This window comes from Pseudorasbora parva, chromosome 17 (assembly GCF_024679245.1).
Source record: "Pseudorasbora parva isolate DD20220531a chromosome 17, ASM2467924v1, whole genome shotgun sequence".
Classification (NCBI taxonomy): domain Eukaryota; kingdom Metazoa; phylum Chordata; class Actinopteri; order Cypriniformes; family Gobionidae; genus Pseudorasbora; species Pseudorasbora parva.
Window position 1 is genome coordinate 28,702,525 of NC_090188.1, and position 16,234 is coordinate 28,718,758.

The following is a 16,234-nucleotide window of genomic DNA, read 5'->3' on the forward strand; positions in this document are numbered from 1 at the left end:
TTAACTAAGGCCTATTTATTTTGGATACATGTGTTTTCCAAATTGCACCCTCAGATTTCATTTTTGAACCAAGTATGTATGAAATAGAGTGTAGTATGCAGGACCAAATGTGTTGCATAAAGTTATACGTGTGTTGCAGAATTGAAACTAGAGTGCAAAGCAGTGCTTTTGTTTAAGGAATGGGTACAGGTGTTTGTGGTATGGTAACAAAAGCTTCAAGTTGTGTTACTTTAGTCTAAGCATGGGTGTTCAAGCAACGGGCAAAAATGTAACTAACCATGAGCAGTACATTTGTTACTGTATTTAATTAAATTTTTATTTAATTAAAAAAAAAAAATTGTTAACATTAGTTAAAATCCAGCATGGTTTGTTCATGTTAGTTCACAGTGCATTAACTAATGTTTACAACATTTAAATAAATTATTAATAAATGTTGTTTAATACAGATAAATAAGTGCAGTTTATAGTTGATATTAAATAAAGAATCTTATTAAAGTGTTACCAAAAAGTTTTATAAAATTATGAACATTATAATTACTGGATTTAAACCATTTTAAGAACAGGGATGAGTCACAATTATAAATTATTTATTACATTTATATACATTTATTAGAAATATGATTATATATAATAGCCTATAACTTATTAATTTACATTTTTTGAATCCACATAGCTTATCCACCAGTTAACATTTACAACACTGTGTAAAAATAGCGCTCTGTCTGAACAACAACGGCAGCAGAGTCTTGCAGGTTGTCTACAAACCGGAAGGTTGGTGGTTCCATCCCGGTTCCACCTGACCAAGTGCCGAGGTGTCCATGAACAATACACCTAACCCCAGCAGCTCCCAAAGAGCTGGATGGTGACATGCATGGCTGACACCGCCGTCTGATGTATGAATGAGTGAATGAATGAGTGAATGAATGGGTGAATGTGAGGAAATATGTAAAGCGCTTTGGTGGCCATGGGTCTGTTGACTTTCACTCTCTGACATTAGGGCGTGCTTATGGAACAGAAAAATATGTGGGTTTCTCTTCAACTAACTCTTAAATTTATTTCAAATTCAAGTTTAATTTAAGCACTTTCAGAGTTTTCCCATTTCCAGTCCTTGAATAGGTACTCTGCCTGAAATCCAAAAACTGTGAAGCCCTGTTATTAACTAACAAATGTTAGGCTAAATGTTTTGTATAGATACAAACACTATAATTGCCAAACTAACACCTCAGGAATTTTAACTGTGCTGGGTTTTACAAAGGCTACGCAGTGTTGTTTTATAATGTGAAGTTTGACCTGTGTTGACCGTTCCAAAATGGCGGCGAGTCGACGTGCCTTGTGCGGTCGAATGAGGCTTCTAAGTTTACATATCTACGGTTGGGAAACTAGTCTCGGGTGTTTTACGGCGGATAGCAGACATATATGCGCATTACCGCCACCTATCTCCCAAACCTCCCAAACACTCAAGCCTTTGTCTGTGAAATGGTGAAACCTGACAAGTGTGTGTGTGATTCATAGAGCATGTGGCCGACGCCCTGATCTAACTGAACTACTTAAGACTGGCCGGGCTACATTGTCTGAACTACATTGTCTGATAGACGCCGCATATTTGTCGAGTATTCTCACAAGAGCAGTCTTAAATTAGTTCAATAACGTCACTCATCAAGGAACGATTTTTTTAAAACTAACTTAAATAAGCGGAGAAAAAAAGAGATGCGCGTCAGATCTGCATAGGTCTTAAAGGAACAACAGCGACTACTGTCAGTCAAAAGAGAAAATTGTGGCTTTAATATTAAGTAGGCCTAGTTATTTTATATTTTATTTAAAATGTATGCAGTGCAGACCGTTTAACTTACATTTGAACTTTTGAAATGCCAGGCTACCTGTTAGATTTGGGGAGTTTTAAAAGATCAGGTCAAAAATGACTGTTGATGCTAGTTATTGTTATGGGTGTGTTCCAAGTGTTAGTGAACATTATTGTGTATTAAATGTGAATTGTGTTTAATGTTTTAAAATTAGTATTTGGTTTGGAGATATAATCTCTGTCACTGTGTGCCCATCCTTTTAATCTGTTCCTATACTACTTGAGCTATGACTCTTGGGTAACACAATTTAAAGTGTCGACCAGATTTATGAAAATTGACCATAGGGTTTGCAGACATTTTTATTTGGGTATGGCGAATCGGTTAAAGTGTATGAGATTTTGTACCGTTTTGTAAATTTGTCAAATAAACTTCAATTCAATATCGCCCCCTAGCGACAAACCATTTTGTTTTGTTTTTTTGTAAACCATTAAAATTTAAAAACGTTTCAAAACAGTAACGATCCGAACCACTGATTCGAAACAAACGATTCTTAAAGATTTCGAAGCTTAATTAAGCAGTGTTTCAAGCGCCCATCACTGTACGTGTGTGTGTGTGTGTGTGTGTGTGTGTGTGTGTGTGTGTGTGTGTGTGTGTGTGCGTGTATGTGTGTGTGTGTGTGTGTGTGTGTGTGTGTGTGTGTGTGTGTGTGTGTGTGTGTGTGTGTGTGTGTAAAATTATTATTAGACGACATGACTTGGCTTCGGGTAGCCTACCGGGTGCACTTAAAATACATTTATATATTGTAGCTAGGCTACTTCAGAGTTGTACAGTGCATTCTGTCTTTTATTTTTCTAAAGATACACGTGCTCACTTAAAAATGTTGGGTTAAAAATAACCGAACACGTAACCCAACTGTGGGTTGGTATTTTTTTACTTTGTGGAGATGAAATGTGCATAAATGAAAAGAAATAGACCTACATATGGTGGGGATATTGTGCAGGACTAACATAGTTAGTCTTTGCCTCCTAAAATGCCCATGCATGTGAATATTAAAATAAAAATGAATAAAGTTAGTTGCATTTCCGTTTCTCTTTCTTTAGCTATTTTTTTTTGTTTATTTTCATTTTCATATCCCTTCTATAATTAGTTTTTATTCTGTTGAAATAATATTGTTTGTATTTTCTGAAAATACATTAGTCATACACTGTACCTTCTATGCCAGTAAAAGCATGAGTAAAAGCCTTTTTTTACAGTCTAAGTAGTCTTATAGTAAAAGTACATCTCAATGGAACTGTTAAATCTTAACAGTGGGAGACTAGTTTATTGAAGATAAATTATTAGATATTGTTTTCTTTCAATTTCTGTTTCATTTCTATATAGTTGTGCTCTATTCTTCAGTGATTTTTTTATTTCCTGCAGGCAAAAAACCCCCACACAAATGAATGGCACCAACGAGACAAGAGCTAGATCACACTGCCCCCTGCCGACAGATCGAGCACATCACGACGAGTTGTTTGCGGTCTCAGAGGGTCAACAGGAAGTACTACTTGTGTCCCACCGCAGTTCTCAAGCGGAAAAGGTTGAGGCATTAACGGCAACAGCAACCCGTATGGCGTCCCAACACCGTAAGCGATAATACTATTTCTTCTCCAATTATGCGCTGGCTCTTCGATCACACTGACAAACGCGGTGAGTGTTTAATCTTGCATCTCGCGCGGAGTGGGCGTGCTTCGTTCGTTAAGCGCGAGGCCTTCGTGCACGCGACGCAACTCCAGACTTGAGCCGAGTTTGTGCAAAAACCTCATCGAATGTGCCGCTACCTTTACATGCACCATTATAAGTTATAGTTGCACTCATGTTGTTGATAAACGCGAGTTTAATTCGGACCTGTAAGCGCGTGAGGTACACGAAGGCTGGTTGCTAAAGGCCCCCTTGGTGCTCGCGGAAGCGGTTGGTGTTTGTTTTGCAAAGCTTTTAAATGCCCCGTGTTGCCTAAACGACCAATGCATCTTTAGCAGACGCTGAAGCTGCTTCTTAAAGCGGTGTTCTCTGTTCATAGGGTGTCCAACAATGCGAGTTGTTCAAGGCCGCATGCGCTAGCTGTCTGTGTGCACGTGAGCAGATCTTTAGCCAAAATAATAACACCAGTGGCCCTTACCAGTCTAAGTTACTCTGAATGAATACATGTTAATAAGACGTTTAATTTAAGACATGGATGATAAAAGGCACTCTTAGTGAGTTTGAGTGTTTGTATTCTATAATACACTCTGACACCTGATGCCATACTCCGTTTGCTTGCTTGCTGTTCTAATTTGACAGTCAGTTCGGTGGTTGTTACAAGTAGGGAGAGCGGGGCTAGTTGTCACGCTTTTCACTTTAGTGAATATTTCTGTATAAGGACTGTATAAGCACACACTTTAAGTCTACTAAAATATTTTAGCTTTTAAGTTAAAATGTTTTAATCTTTAAAGCAGCTGAATTAAGAGATATGAGAAGTGGTTTAAAAAACCCCCACAGAACAACTGGCTACAGAAAAAGCTATTGAACAGCTAGATACATGTAACTAAACAGACATTTTTATATAATATTACATTTGGTTTGGTGGACAGAATAAAATAATTATTTGTGTATTTAAATATAAATATGTGAGAAACTAGGTTTAAATCAACATACAAATCCTCTGCTAGTGTAAACAAAAATTTGTGCAATTGGACTTTGGACTTGTAGTCCATGCAGCCATTCAAATACAGCTCTGACAACTAGCCCTGGCCTCCTATATCTCTGTATGATTTTCAATGGTTTTGTGTGAAGATTTTACTTGACTGACAAACATTCCCCATCTTTTATAAAGTAGGCGATACTGAGGGATTGTGCTTATTTGTCTGAAGTAGTAAGGTAATTGTACAGAGCTTGTGTCATCGATCCAACTTATTTGTCAAAACAGTAGTTCTTAGAAGATAATGCAATGATGAAGATACATTTATAATTCTTATCTCTTCCAGAGCAAACCGTACAGTGCAGGCATTCATGGATATAGTTGGTGGTCCATTCAATCATCTGGTTCCCAGTGACCAGTTGGATGATTCCTTACTGCTCGGACAGAACCTGGAATGTGAAGCAAGTGATGAATTTGAAACGGGTCACGGTCACCCCGAAGATTCACTGAAGAACATGCTCAGTGACAAAGATCCCATGTTTGGATCTGCTAGTGCCCAGTTTCATCTTTTAGAAAATGAAGATGTGAATTTTAAGCTTGGAAGCTCAGCAGGTACAGTAGTTACTTTTGATTTCTGTTTGTAGTTTAATTTTGAACAAAGTTTGCAATTAACTCCTTCGACTGTGTGTTTTGTAGATGCAGATCATGACATGACAGCGACAGGTGTTAGTCAGAGTCCATCCGATGGAGAGCACAGTCAGTCCAGCTTCTCACGGGGCAGGAGACTTGCAGGTCATCTACAGAGACGACAAACAGGTGTGCATAGCATAAAGTGAAACCATCTTTGAATGCTTTGAATCTAATGAAACTGCTTACAGTAATGGTTCAGAACCAAAGTACATTGGGTGTTTGCAACTATCCATACATTTTTCCCAATTGGTAAATAGTTTGCAAAAACTTTTTTAAAGTTGCATTTAAAATGTATAATTTCTATTTTTTTAAATACAATTAAACATTTCAATGTCTATGTCAGGTTGAAAAGATTTGTATTTATATTATTATTTAATTAATACTGCTAATTTAAACTAAATGGCACTTATAAGTCTTCTATTCTAAAGTTTAAGACTTAAAGGGATAGTTCACCCAACACAAAAGTACACAAAAAAAGGTATTTTGAAAAATGTCCATAACCAAACTGTTGATGGTCCCCATTGACTGATTATGGGAGTTAATGGGGTTCATCAACTGTTCAGTTCCCCATAATCTTCAAAACATATTTTTTGTTGTCAGAGAAAGAATGAAAATCATACAAGTTTGGAACAACTTGAGGGAGACTAAATTATGACAGCATTGTCATTTTTGGGTGAACTGTCCCTTTAAGACTATTCTCGCCTAAAGCCCCTCCCCTCGAACGCAGATGAGCCAATAGCAGTTGAGCATCAGTTGCACGGGCACCGGAACTCGGACATGTTTAGGTTTCAGCACCATAGAGAAACATTGGAAAATCTGAATCTCTCATCGGTTTGATGGTTTTTCCGCTACAAAAATGGTAAAACAATGTTCCTGGGTTACTGTAACACTGATTCCAGGTATCCTGAGAGGATTTCTTTTGGTTGTCATACTCTGTTACGATTAATTTTAGTGAAAGGTAACTGTTTTCACGTAAAGGTCTATGTTAAATCAAAAATACATAAATGATGGTCTACATCTCAGTGCATCTCTCCATATTAGATGTTTACATGTAAATTAATTTAACCTAACCCTGTGGTACATGAACAGTGTTGATCCTGGATGTTATCATCTGTGATTGTAATGAGCCTTCTCATATTCTTCTGTATCGTTTAGTTTGTTTTTGTAAATATTTTTGATATTTCTGTGAGTTTAAAGGTGTTTAAGGTCTAGATTATCTGTCGATTATCTGTAGATTATCTGGATTTTCGGACTTTTCAGTTTGGTACGAACCAAAATTACAGGTGTGAAACCTCCCTCGGACCATGGTCCGGACCAAACAGACGAAATTTGGTCCGACGAAAAGAGGTAGTCTCGGTCCGGACCAAACAGAACAAAGGTTCGGTTCGTTTCTTGTGTGAAAGCATTTTCTGTATAGTTCGGACTTTCAGACCATTTACAGGAAGTTCTGGTGTAGGATTAGTGAAAAAACACAGATTAAACTCTCAGCACATGCAGTGATGGAGCGCGCAGCATTTTAAACAGAACCGCTTGTGTAGTCATGTCAGCTCGCATGAACAGCGTGCTCTGCTTGACTATATGAGTTTCGGTTTATTTATGAGACCGCGCTCCAGTTCATGTGCAACGCTAATGATCACTCCGTCACGGTATGTTATATTATTTATTTAAGCTTATTTATTAAATTCAGGCAAACAATGAAACAAATCTTAATGAAGTGGTCAAAATTATTTCTGACTCGATGTCTTTGACATATATTGCACATCTGTGCACGTTTCATAATCAATATAGCCAAGATGAAATTTAAAAATAACATTATAATATTTAAACAACTATAAAATAAAATACATTGTTTGGCTAAAAAGACTATCTTCTAGGAGCTCCTCCTTTCCTGTCGGCGCCGATAAAATGTTTGCATAACGAGGATGTTCATTTGGTGAATTTGCCTCGAGTATAGTTGGTGCTGCAGATAGTAATGCCATAATATTAACAGTATTGGCAACGATGCGTCTGTTCATTCATTCTTGTCAAAGTTAGCCGCTGAATTGACAACACACTGACGTCAGACGCACGTCCGCTAACAAACCAATCAATGTTAAGATGCAGCCCACATAGATGATGACGACCGGACGCCAGTGCGTCATGTAAAGTTCTTTGGTGCGCTAACATAACTGCAATGTGAAAGCAAACCAAAAAGAACCAAATGTCCAAACACAAACTTTGGTTCGGACCTTGGTGCGGACTTTCAGGTGTGAAAACGCCCTTAATATATTTGAGGGACTCCTATTTTGATGTGTATTATAGTTTATTCACTCTCTGATCATTGGGCAGTGAAAGGGAGAGCTTGCATGCAGTTTATCAGAGTTGTTTGGCAGATAGATTTACCAGTTAAAAACTGCACCCAAAAAAGGCACATGGTCAGTATATGTTTGTTTATTGTTTGTTGTACGAGTGTTTTTGTGTCATTTGCTGTGTAAGTTATGTTAATGATAATGCAACGGAGAGAGAGAGATTTTGTGAATGAGACGTTAATGCGCATACTTAGTTTGCTTAGCTCTTATGGTGATTTTTCTGGAGTGAAAAATTATGTAATAAACTTCACGGTGTAATAATCGATGTAATAAACTTCTAATAAACCAGTCATCATTCAGATGGGGAATACGCTACATATGCTAGATGCCCAAAAACATCCTGAGATGAGGTTTTCACACTGACAGCTGTCATTGTAAGACATAGCAAATCTGTTTGTTTGTCCAAGTTAGCAACAGTAACTATGGGGGGCTGGGCTTACCAATAGGTCAATTTCCTGACAGGTGGCTTTTTTCACTGTATATGATGCGAGTGATTGTCTGACCCCAAAAAAGACAAATGTTTTTGATAAAAACACCCTCTTTTTGGCATCTTTTGATATGATTTAAATGTCTGTTGCACTGGGATATTAGAAATGCCTGTGGATTTATTAGTTTTAAAGTATTCCAGGAACTATTATTTTTGCCTGTTTGCTGCCTGACTGCTAATCTGTTCTGTTTTGCTGCCACAAGTGTATTGAAACAATTTTTCTCTTTCAGCGAGCCGCGGTCGAGTCAAAGGCAGGTGCCCAGGTCCTGCACGAAAAGCAGCTGAGAATAGCGAACAAGAGACAACATGCAGCGGAAACTCGGATGAAGATAAAGGCCTTGCCGAAAAAAGGGAAGCTCTGCTCAGCCGTCGTTTTGGAATCAATGAGGTTGACTCCTCAATGAATCCAGTTGTTGTGTTACGCCGATTAACTGTTACTGTAGGGGGCTATAAAATCGAACTGCTTCCTGGACCGTCACATGCATTTGGATCATTTAGCACGAGCGACCTTCAGTCTTTGGGCTTCCAAGAGGACAACATTACTGCTGATGGCCTTACGCTCGATTTGGGACAAAGTCAAGATGAAGGTGCACAAGAACTTGATAATTCCACACAAGAGGTTGTTGAGGAAGTGAGTGTAGCCCAGCCCACTAGCGATGACATGCCTATGGATTTTGGGCCGTATGTGAACCCTAATGAAGTACAAGACACTAACAGCACCATGTCGCTCAAGGCCAGTATGAACAATGCCACACCAGGGGACGGTAAAATGAATGACCAAATCAAAACCCAAAAGCTAAGCGTGCACAAAAAGGGGAACAAGAACGGCACAGCAGTTCAGCCTGCAGTCAAAAAGCTTCTGAAGCACAAACAGGCTCTGTCTTCTGCCAAAAACAAGCCATCTCCTCTCACCAGGCCAGGGCTCTTACAGAAAGTATCCAGACATGCCAGAGACAAAAAAATACATACAAGCCGCCCGGAAAGTCACAAGGGGAAGCCTGGTAAGGTGGGCTTGAAACGCCCAGGTGGACCACTCGCTCCTAAATCAGCCTCAAAAATACAGAAGAATACAGATGAACATCCTGTACATCAAACCGCAAGCCCGTCTGTCCCGGTGTCCCCGACCGTCAGTCAAAAACCGTCGTCTGTTTCTGGCCCAGGTGTCAAGTCAGTGCAGTCTCCTCACCCTCCGAAAAAGCCACACAATCCTCCCACTCCGGTAAACAAAACAACCCCACCTGTGACAAACAGCCAAGGGGATGAGGAGCAGGAGAAGGTCAAGATCAAGAAGGCGGAGAAGATCCAGCAAAGACACAAGAGCAGAAACTCTAGGAGTATCTCGATAGAGGAGCCGCAGCTGTTTATCCCTGATAATGCCCCTGTGGTGAAGAAGGAATCCGAGGGTGAACCTCCTCCTGAAAGCGAGACTGTGTGGGACCCCAGCAAACACTGTGGATTATGCAAGAAACCTCACAACAACCGGTACGTCGACTTTTATTTCTCCTGTTTTTATATTTAGATCACCTTTGCCATCATCTAAAACTCATTTAAAGTTAATCTTTAAATATAATTTTAAAATGAATATCCATTTTGCATACTGTACATGTTGTTGTGGTGGTGCCTAAACTCAATTGAAGGTTAAGGTTGTTTTCACACTTGGTCCTTTTCAGGGGTCTGAGCGCAGTCTGCATGATTTTTGGCCCATATGTGAACACTCCTAACGATCTCAGACCCCTTTAAAGCGAACCGAGCCGAGACCATCATGGGAGGTGGTCTGGGTACGGTTCGGTCTCATCTTATTGTACGTTTTGCTAAAAACGCGCAGTCTGAACACAAACCGCTCTGGGGAAAAATAGATGAAATTCACTAAATAACCATTGGGTGTCACTATCACATCCAGCCAAGGCAGTTAGAATGTAAGATGTACGTAATCAGGCTAAAAGAAAACAATTATTGTTGATCAAATTTGGGTTAGTCATGGCACAACAAAGAAAATGGAAAATTGACAGTGAATGCAGGAGATTTCAGACACTTTGGGAAATGAATACTTCTTCATTCGAGGTCAGCGGGAAATGTCTGCTTAATTTGCCAGGAGTCCATTGGGGGGATGAAGGAATATAATGTTAAAAGACATTATGAAACAAAACATCAGTCTTTCAAATCGTACACTGGGGCCGAGCATGATCAAAAGGTAAAACAACTGGCAGCTGCCATGTCAGCTCAACAACAACAATTTTTCCGTGCTAATAAAGCACAGGGAAAATCTACATTAGCTAGTTATGAGGTAGCTCACCTAATAGCATGGCACGGAAAACCCTTCACAGATGGCGAATTTGTAAAAGATTGCTGATGAAAGTTACTATAATTTGCCAAGAGAAGATGCAAGATTTTTAAAACAGCAGTCTTTCAAGAAACGCAGTCGAATGGCGAATTGAAGACTTGTCGACAAATTTAAAAGAACAAGTGACAGACAAAGTACCAACGTTTGATTTTTATTTAATTGCGTGTGATGACAGCACTGACCTGACAGACACTGCACAGCTGTTAATTTTTTTGCGAGGTGTGGACAGTGATTTTTGCATTTCAGAAGAGCTTCTTGATTTGAAGAGCCTTGATGCTGCGTTCACACCGGATGCGAATGACACGATTAGATTGAGGCGGCGCGGCAAGAATCACGCGAATTGAGCGAAAATATATTTTTGAAGCGGTGTACTGTGCGATTGAAAACATGAATCTCCAAACATAAAACGTGGCATTACAACGGATGGAGCGCCATCCGTGATCGGCAAGCGGAAAGGAACGGCTTCCATGGTGTGCAAAAAAGTTTGTGAAAGTGTAGGTGAGGCTGTAAAAAGGCACTGTATCATACACCAGGAAGCACTCTGTGCCAAAGCCATCCAGATGACCACTGTGGTGAAAACTATAAACTTGATTCGTTCAAGGGCATTCAACCACAGAGAATTCCGGGCATTTCTGTCTGATATTGTCTGATTTCTCTCCACTCTAACGTGCGGTGGCTGAGTCGCGGCTCTGTTCTACAGTGCTTCGATTCACTGAGGTCTGAAATTGACCAGTTTTTGAAAGAGAAAAATCTGACACTTGATCAACTCAATGACCCTGACTGGATGGCTGACCTTGCTTTTTTAGTTGATTTGACCAGTCACCTGAATGCACTGAATAAAAGTCTGCAAGGCAAGGACCAGCTGATATCAGAAATGTATGTGCACTTGAAATCCTTCGCTGTGAAGCTCAAAACTTTTTGAGAGACAAATCAGTGACTGCAATACTGTGCACTTTCCTAGTTGGTCAGAGATTATCTCGAGTTTTCCACCCGACTCCAACATCCCTGGAAAAATTGATAAATATTCGGCAGTGCTTACATCCCTGATCACAGAATTTAATCCGCATTGCAAGACTTTTCTGCTATTGATAACGACATCAAACTGTTCTCAACCCCTTTCTCGGTTAACGTAGAAGTGCAAGAGAATGTGCAGCTGGAACGCATAGAGCTGCTGTGCGATGACTCTTCGCAGCCGCCACTATCATATTTTAAAAATATATGATATTGGGTTATATATAAAACATATAAATATATTGAGCACGCAAAATATAACATTTTTAGAAAAAGCATATTTAAAATATAAGTAGACAAAGACAGATTCATGGCAATAATCAATTAGCTAGTCTAATAGTTTTTTTTAATTTTTATTATTATTATTACAGACATGCGGCCCGAGACAAGATTTTTTTTTGCACCTGGCCCCCAGGAGAAAAAGTTTGGACTCCTAATTTAGCCTCTCAAATCAACTCCTGACTTGTCTTGCCTATAATAAAATCCATGGATATAACACTTCCAGCATCACAATGTTGGTTAATTTAGCCTACTATACCTCCACAATAAAAAGGCATTTTTGACGAGCTGAGGCAGGCTGATACAGCCTTGGAACGCCGCTCGCAAACGAAACCAGCTAAACAATCTAAACAAATAATAAAAAAGGACATGCAGTTTGTCTTATCTACCTTACACGTAGGGCTGGGCGATAAAACGATAACGATAATTATCACGATATATAATTTTCCTCGATAAAACGATAACAACAGGTCGATTGTTAAGTTTAAGACATAAAAAATGTATTCATGCATATGTATAACCCTGTGCTGAATATTGTTTAAGTTTGCACATGACCGTTTACCAAAAGGAAAAGGGAACTCTTATTATGAAGTCCCCCGGAAGTGGGTGTGTGGTTGTTGTTTTTGTCCCCGAGCACGATGGCTGAATAAACGGGTGATCGTTGAACTACTGAAACGTGTATTTTTGTGTAACATTGGTAGCAGAGGATGGTTAGCAACTACAGAGTACCACCAACCTTTGATGAAGGAAAACCATATGAAAGTTGGAAGAATGAAATTACAATTTGGACCAGAGTCACGGAACTCGAAAAAAAGAAACAGGCGCTTGCTGTGGCTTTGGCGCTGTCCGGAAGAGCGAGAGAAACGGCGATGGAAATACCGGTAGATGATTTAAATAAGGACGCTGGCATGAACACTTTACTTGCGAAACTCGATGATTTGTTTCTCAAAGAAGAAAAGGACCAAACGTATGAGGCTTACTCGAGTTTTGACCGGATTATGAAAGATAGCGGTGTTTCCATGACAGACTATATAATCGATTTTGAACAGCGGTACTCAAGGATGCGTAAATATAACATGGAGCTTCCCGATGCAGTATTGGCATTCAAACTGCTGGACACTGCGTGCTTAGAAGTGAAAGACCGACAGTTAGCTTTGACAGCATGCACAGATTTGACTTTTGCGTCAATGAAGTCAGCACTGAAGAGGATTTTCGGAGGAAAGTCTGCTACTACAGTGGGGATTAACCAGGAAACAGTATATGTAACAGAACACAGACGACAAAGGAGCAAGCCATGGTCACAAAATGTTCAGCAAAAGACACCACTGCCCGGCACTAACCCTCTGGACAGGTATGGACGCAGATCAAAATGTGCAGTTTGTCAAAGCACATTCCACTGGGCCAAGGACTGTCCACACAGAGGTGAGCAAGTCAAGCTGACGGAAGATAGTAAAACAGATGATATAGAAGAGTGTAATATTACTCTGTATACAAAAGAGTCACCCACTGAAGCAGAAATATTTATGACAGAGTGTTTTGGTTCTGCAATAATAGACACTGCATGCACACGGACTGTGTGTGGACAGGAATGGCTAAATAGCTACATCGCTGAACTAAACCAAAACGAGATAAAAAACCTGAGGAAGACAGAAACACACAGTCGTAGACCCTTTAAGTTTGGTGACGGAAAAGTAGTCTATTCCAGCAGAAAGTTGAAAATTCCTGCAAAGATCGGACAAACTAAGTGTCACATCGAAACTGAAGTTGTCCCAGCAAAGATTCCACTACTTTTGAGCAAGACATCCATGAAAAGAGCAGGCACAGTGCTGGATATGGAGAATGACAGTGCGGTGATGTTCAGTCAACCTGTGCAACTAGACTTCACAAGCTCTGGTCATTACTGTGTAAACATTATGGACAATAAAATGAAAAACATTCAAGATGATGATGACTGTGTCTTGGTAGCTGCTGAAGCTGTCACTCCAACAAAACCAAGGAATGAGGATGCACAAAGTCAGTGTGATGAGGAAATACTAGCTATCTCAGAAAAAATGAGCTCAGCAGAAAAACACAAAATCCTGAAGAAACTTCACAGACAATTTGGTCATCCTTCTGCTGACAGACTACAGAGACTTCTCACTAGCTCAGGCAATAAAGATGCAGAATGTAGTGTCATTCTGGAAAAAATTGTGAGTGAATGTGAAACATGTCAAAGATACAGTAAGACCAAACCAAAGCCTGCTGTTGGACTACCACTGGCATCTCAGTACAATGAAACTGTTGCAGTAGATCTACATGAACTTGAAAAAGGTGTGTGGTATCTCCACATCATTGACCAGTTCACAAGGTTCAGTGCTGGCAGCATACTGACCACGAAGAAATCTTCAGAAATAGTGAAACACTTTCTCCATGTTTGGATAAGTGTACATGGTCCACCTCAGAAACTGTTTAGTGACAATGGGGGAGAGTTTAACAATGATGAGGTTCGAGACATGGCAGAAAACTTCAACATAGAAATAAAGACGACAGCAGCATATAGCCCATGGAGCAATGGACTGATAGAGCGACACAACCAAACACTTACAGAGATCATACTGAAGGTGAAGACAAGTAACGGCTGTGACTGGAACACTGCATTGGATTGGGCTCTTATGGCAAAGAACACCATGCAGAATGTCCATGGCTACAGTCCTCATCAGCTGGTGTTCGGAGAGAATCCCAATCTGCCCTCTGTATTGACTGACAAACCCCCAGCTTTAGAGGGCACCACAAAAAGTGAGTGGGTGGCAAAACACATCTCTGCTTTACATGCATCAAGAAAGGCTTTTACTGAAGCAGAATGTTCAGAAAGAATACGAAGAGCACTGCGTAAACAACTGCGTCACACTGATGAGAGATATAAAATGGGTGACAAAGTGTACTACAAGAGAGTTGATTGTCAAGAGTGGAAAGGACCAGGAGTTGTCATTGGCCAGGATGGTGCAGTGGTGTTTGTCAGACATGGAGGAACCTGCATTAGGGTACACTATCTCAGACTAAGAAAAGTAAATACAGACAGCGGAGATCAACAGAACAATAAGGATGATGATGAAATTGACACAAACAATGTGCAAAGACAGGAGATGACGGGAGATGCTGTCAACACGGAGGGAACTGAAACTTTAACCGAGATGCAACAGAGTTTGACGCAAATTGAACACACAGGGGAATCCTCTATGGGGCAGAATGTAGCAGCACAACACACAAGTGACGACATAGGGACACAAAGTGTTACAGACCAGGGAGCTGATGTCCGTCTAAAAACAGGGCAAGTCCTAAAATACAGAGACAGAGACAGTGGAGCTTTGCACACAGCAAGAGTTCTAGGGCGTGCAGGCAAAGCTACTGGTAAATATAAAAACTGGTACAATCTTCTACTCATTGAACCCACTAATGTTGCAGGCAGTAAAGATTCAGTAGATGTATCATGTTTAGAGAGTCTTCAAATAGAACCCGCTGTTACTGATGTCAATACCACAAATGTCAGTGAGGATGTATTAGTGACGAAAGATCTATCCTTTGACCTAGCCAAACAAGCAGAAATTAAGAGTTGGAGAGATAACAGTGTGTTTGAGGAAGTTCAAGATGAGGGACAAAAGTGCATTTCCACCAGATGGGTGTGCACTCTCAAGGAAACACCAACTGGACTAGTACCAAAAGCACGATTAGTGGCCAGAGGATTTGAGGAGTTAGATGTGTCAGAACTACAAAAGGATTCACCCACATGTGCTTCAGAGTCCCTTCGACTGCTTGTAGCAGTTATTTGTCAAAGACAGTGGGCACTTCATTCCATGGATATAAAATCTGCATTTCTGCAGGGAATTGAACTGTCACGTGACATATACATCAGGCCTCCCCCTGAGGCTATCTGTGAAGGAACATTATGGAAGCTCAAAAAGTGTGTATATGGTCTGGCAGATGCCTCATTGTACTGGTATAACAGAGTGAAAGAAATTGTGCTGAAAGCAGGAGGAAAAGTGTCCAAGGTTGATCCAGCTGTTTTTTACTGGCTAGATCAGGACTGCAGTGTAAATGGGGTGCTTGCCTGTCATGTGGATGACTTCATATGGGGGGGCACGCAAAGTTTCTCCACAACTGTAATACCACATCTCAGATCTGTTTTTCAAGTTGGACGTGAGGAACATGATCACTTCTGTTATGTGGGAATAGAGTTTATGACTGTCAACAGAAAAGTACAAATACACCAGGAAAACTACATTCAACACATGCAGCCCATACATATGGATCCTTCACGAGCTGTGGAACAAGACTCATCTCTCTGTGAGGAGGAAAAGGACCAGCTCAGGTCTAAAATAGGCCAAATTCTCTGGGTGGCAAGACAGAGCAGGCCAGATGTTATATTTGACGCTAGCAATTTGGCATCAGACATAAAAAATGCAACTGTGCAGACAATCCATGAAGCAAACAGGATAGTGTGCAAACTCAAGTCCAAGAAGGTAATTCTAAACTTCCAACACTTGGGCAGAGACAGTGCTCTTAAGATGATTGTGTTCAGCGATGCCTCATTTGGAAATCTTTCAGATGGAGGCACCCAAGGAGGGCACCTGATTCTTCTAATGGGAG

The 16,234-nt window shown here is 40.2% G+C and overlaps 1 protein-coding gene across 3 annotated transcripts in view; it reads left to right on the forward strand.

The window, feature by feature from the left end:
• The first annotated feature begins 3,272 nt into the window (after positions 1 to 3,272).
• The window catches only part of phf3 (PHD finger protein 3), a 35,906-nt gene continuing 22,944 nt past the window's right edge, over positions 3,273 to 16,234 (forward strand). For 2 of the 3 annotated variants that reach the window (XM_067422485.1, XM_067422483.1), the window contains exons 1-4: positions 3,273 to 3,424; positions 4,802 to 5,067; positions 5,152 to 5,271; positions 8,211 to 9,462. In XM_067422485.1, the coding sequence (XP_067278586.1) occupies positions 4,827 to 5,067; positions 5,152 to 5,271; positions 8,211 to 9,462 (1,613 nt within the window). In that variant the 5' untranslated portion in view covers positions 3,273 to 3,424; positions 4,802 to 4,826. Of the gene's footprint in view, positions 3,489 to 4,801; positions 5,068 to 5,151; positions 5,272 to 8,210; positions 9,463 to 16,234 lie in introns of all 3 variants that reach the window. The other variant, XM_067422484.1, reaches the window with a different exon arrangement.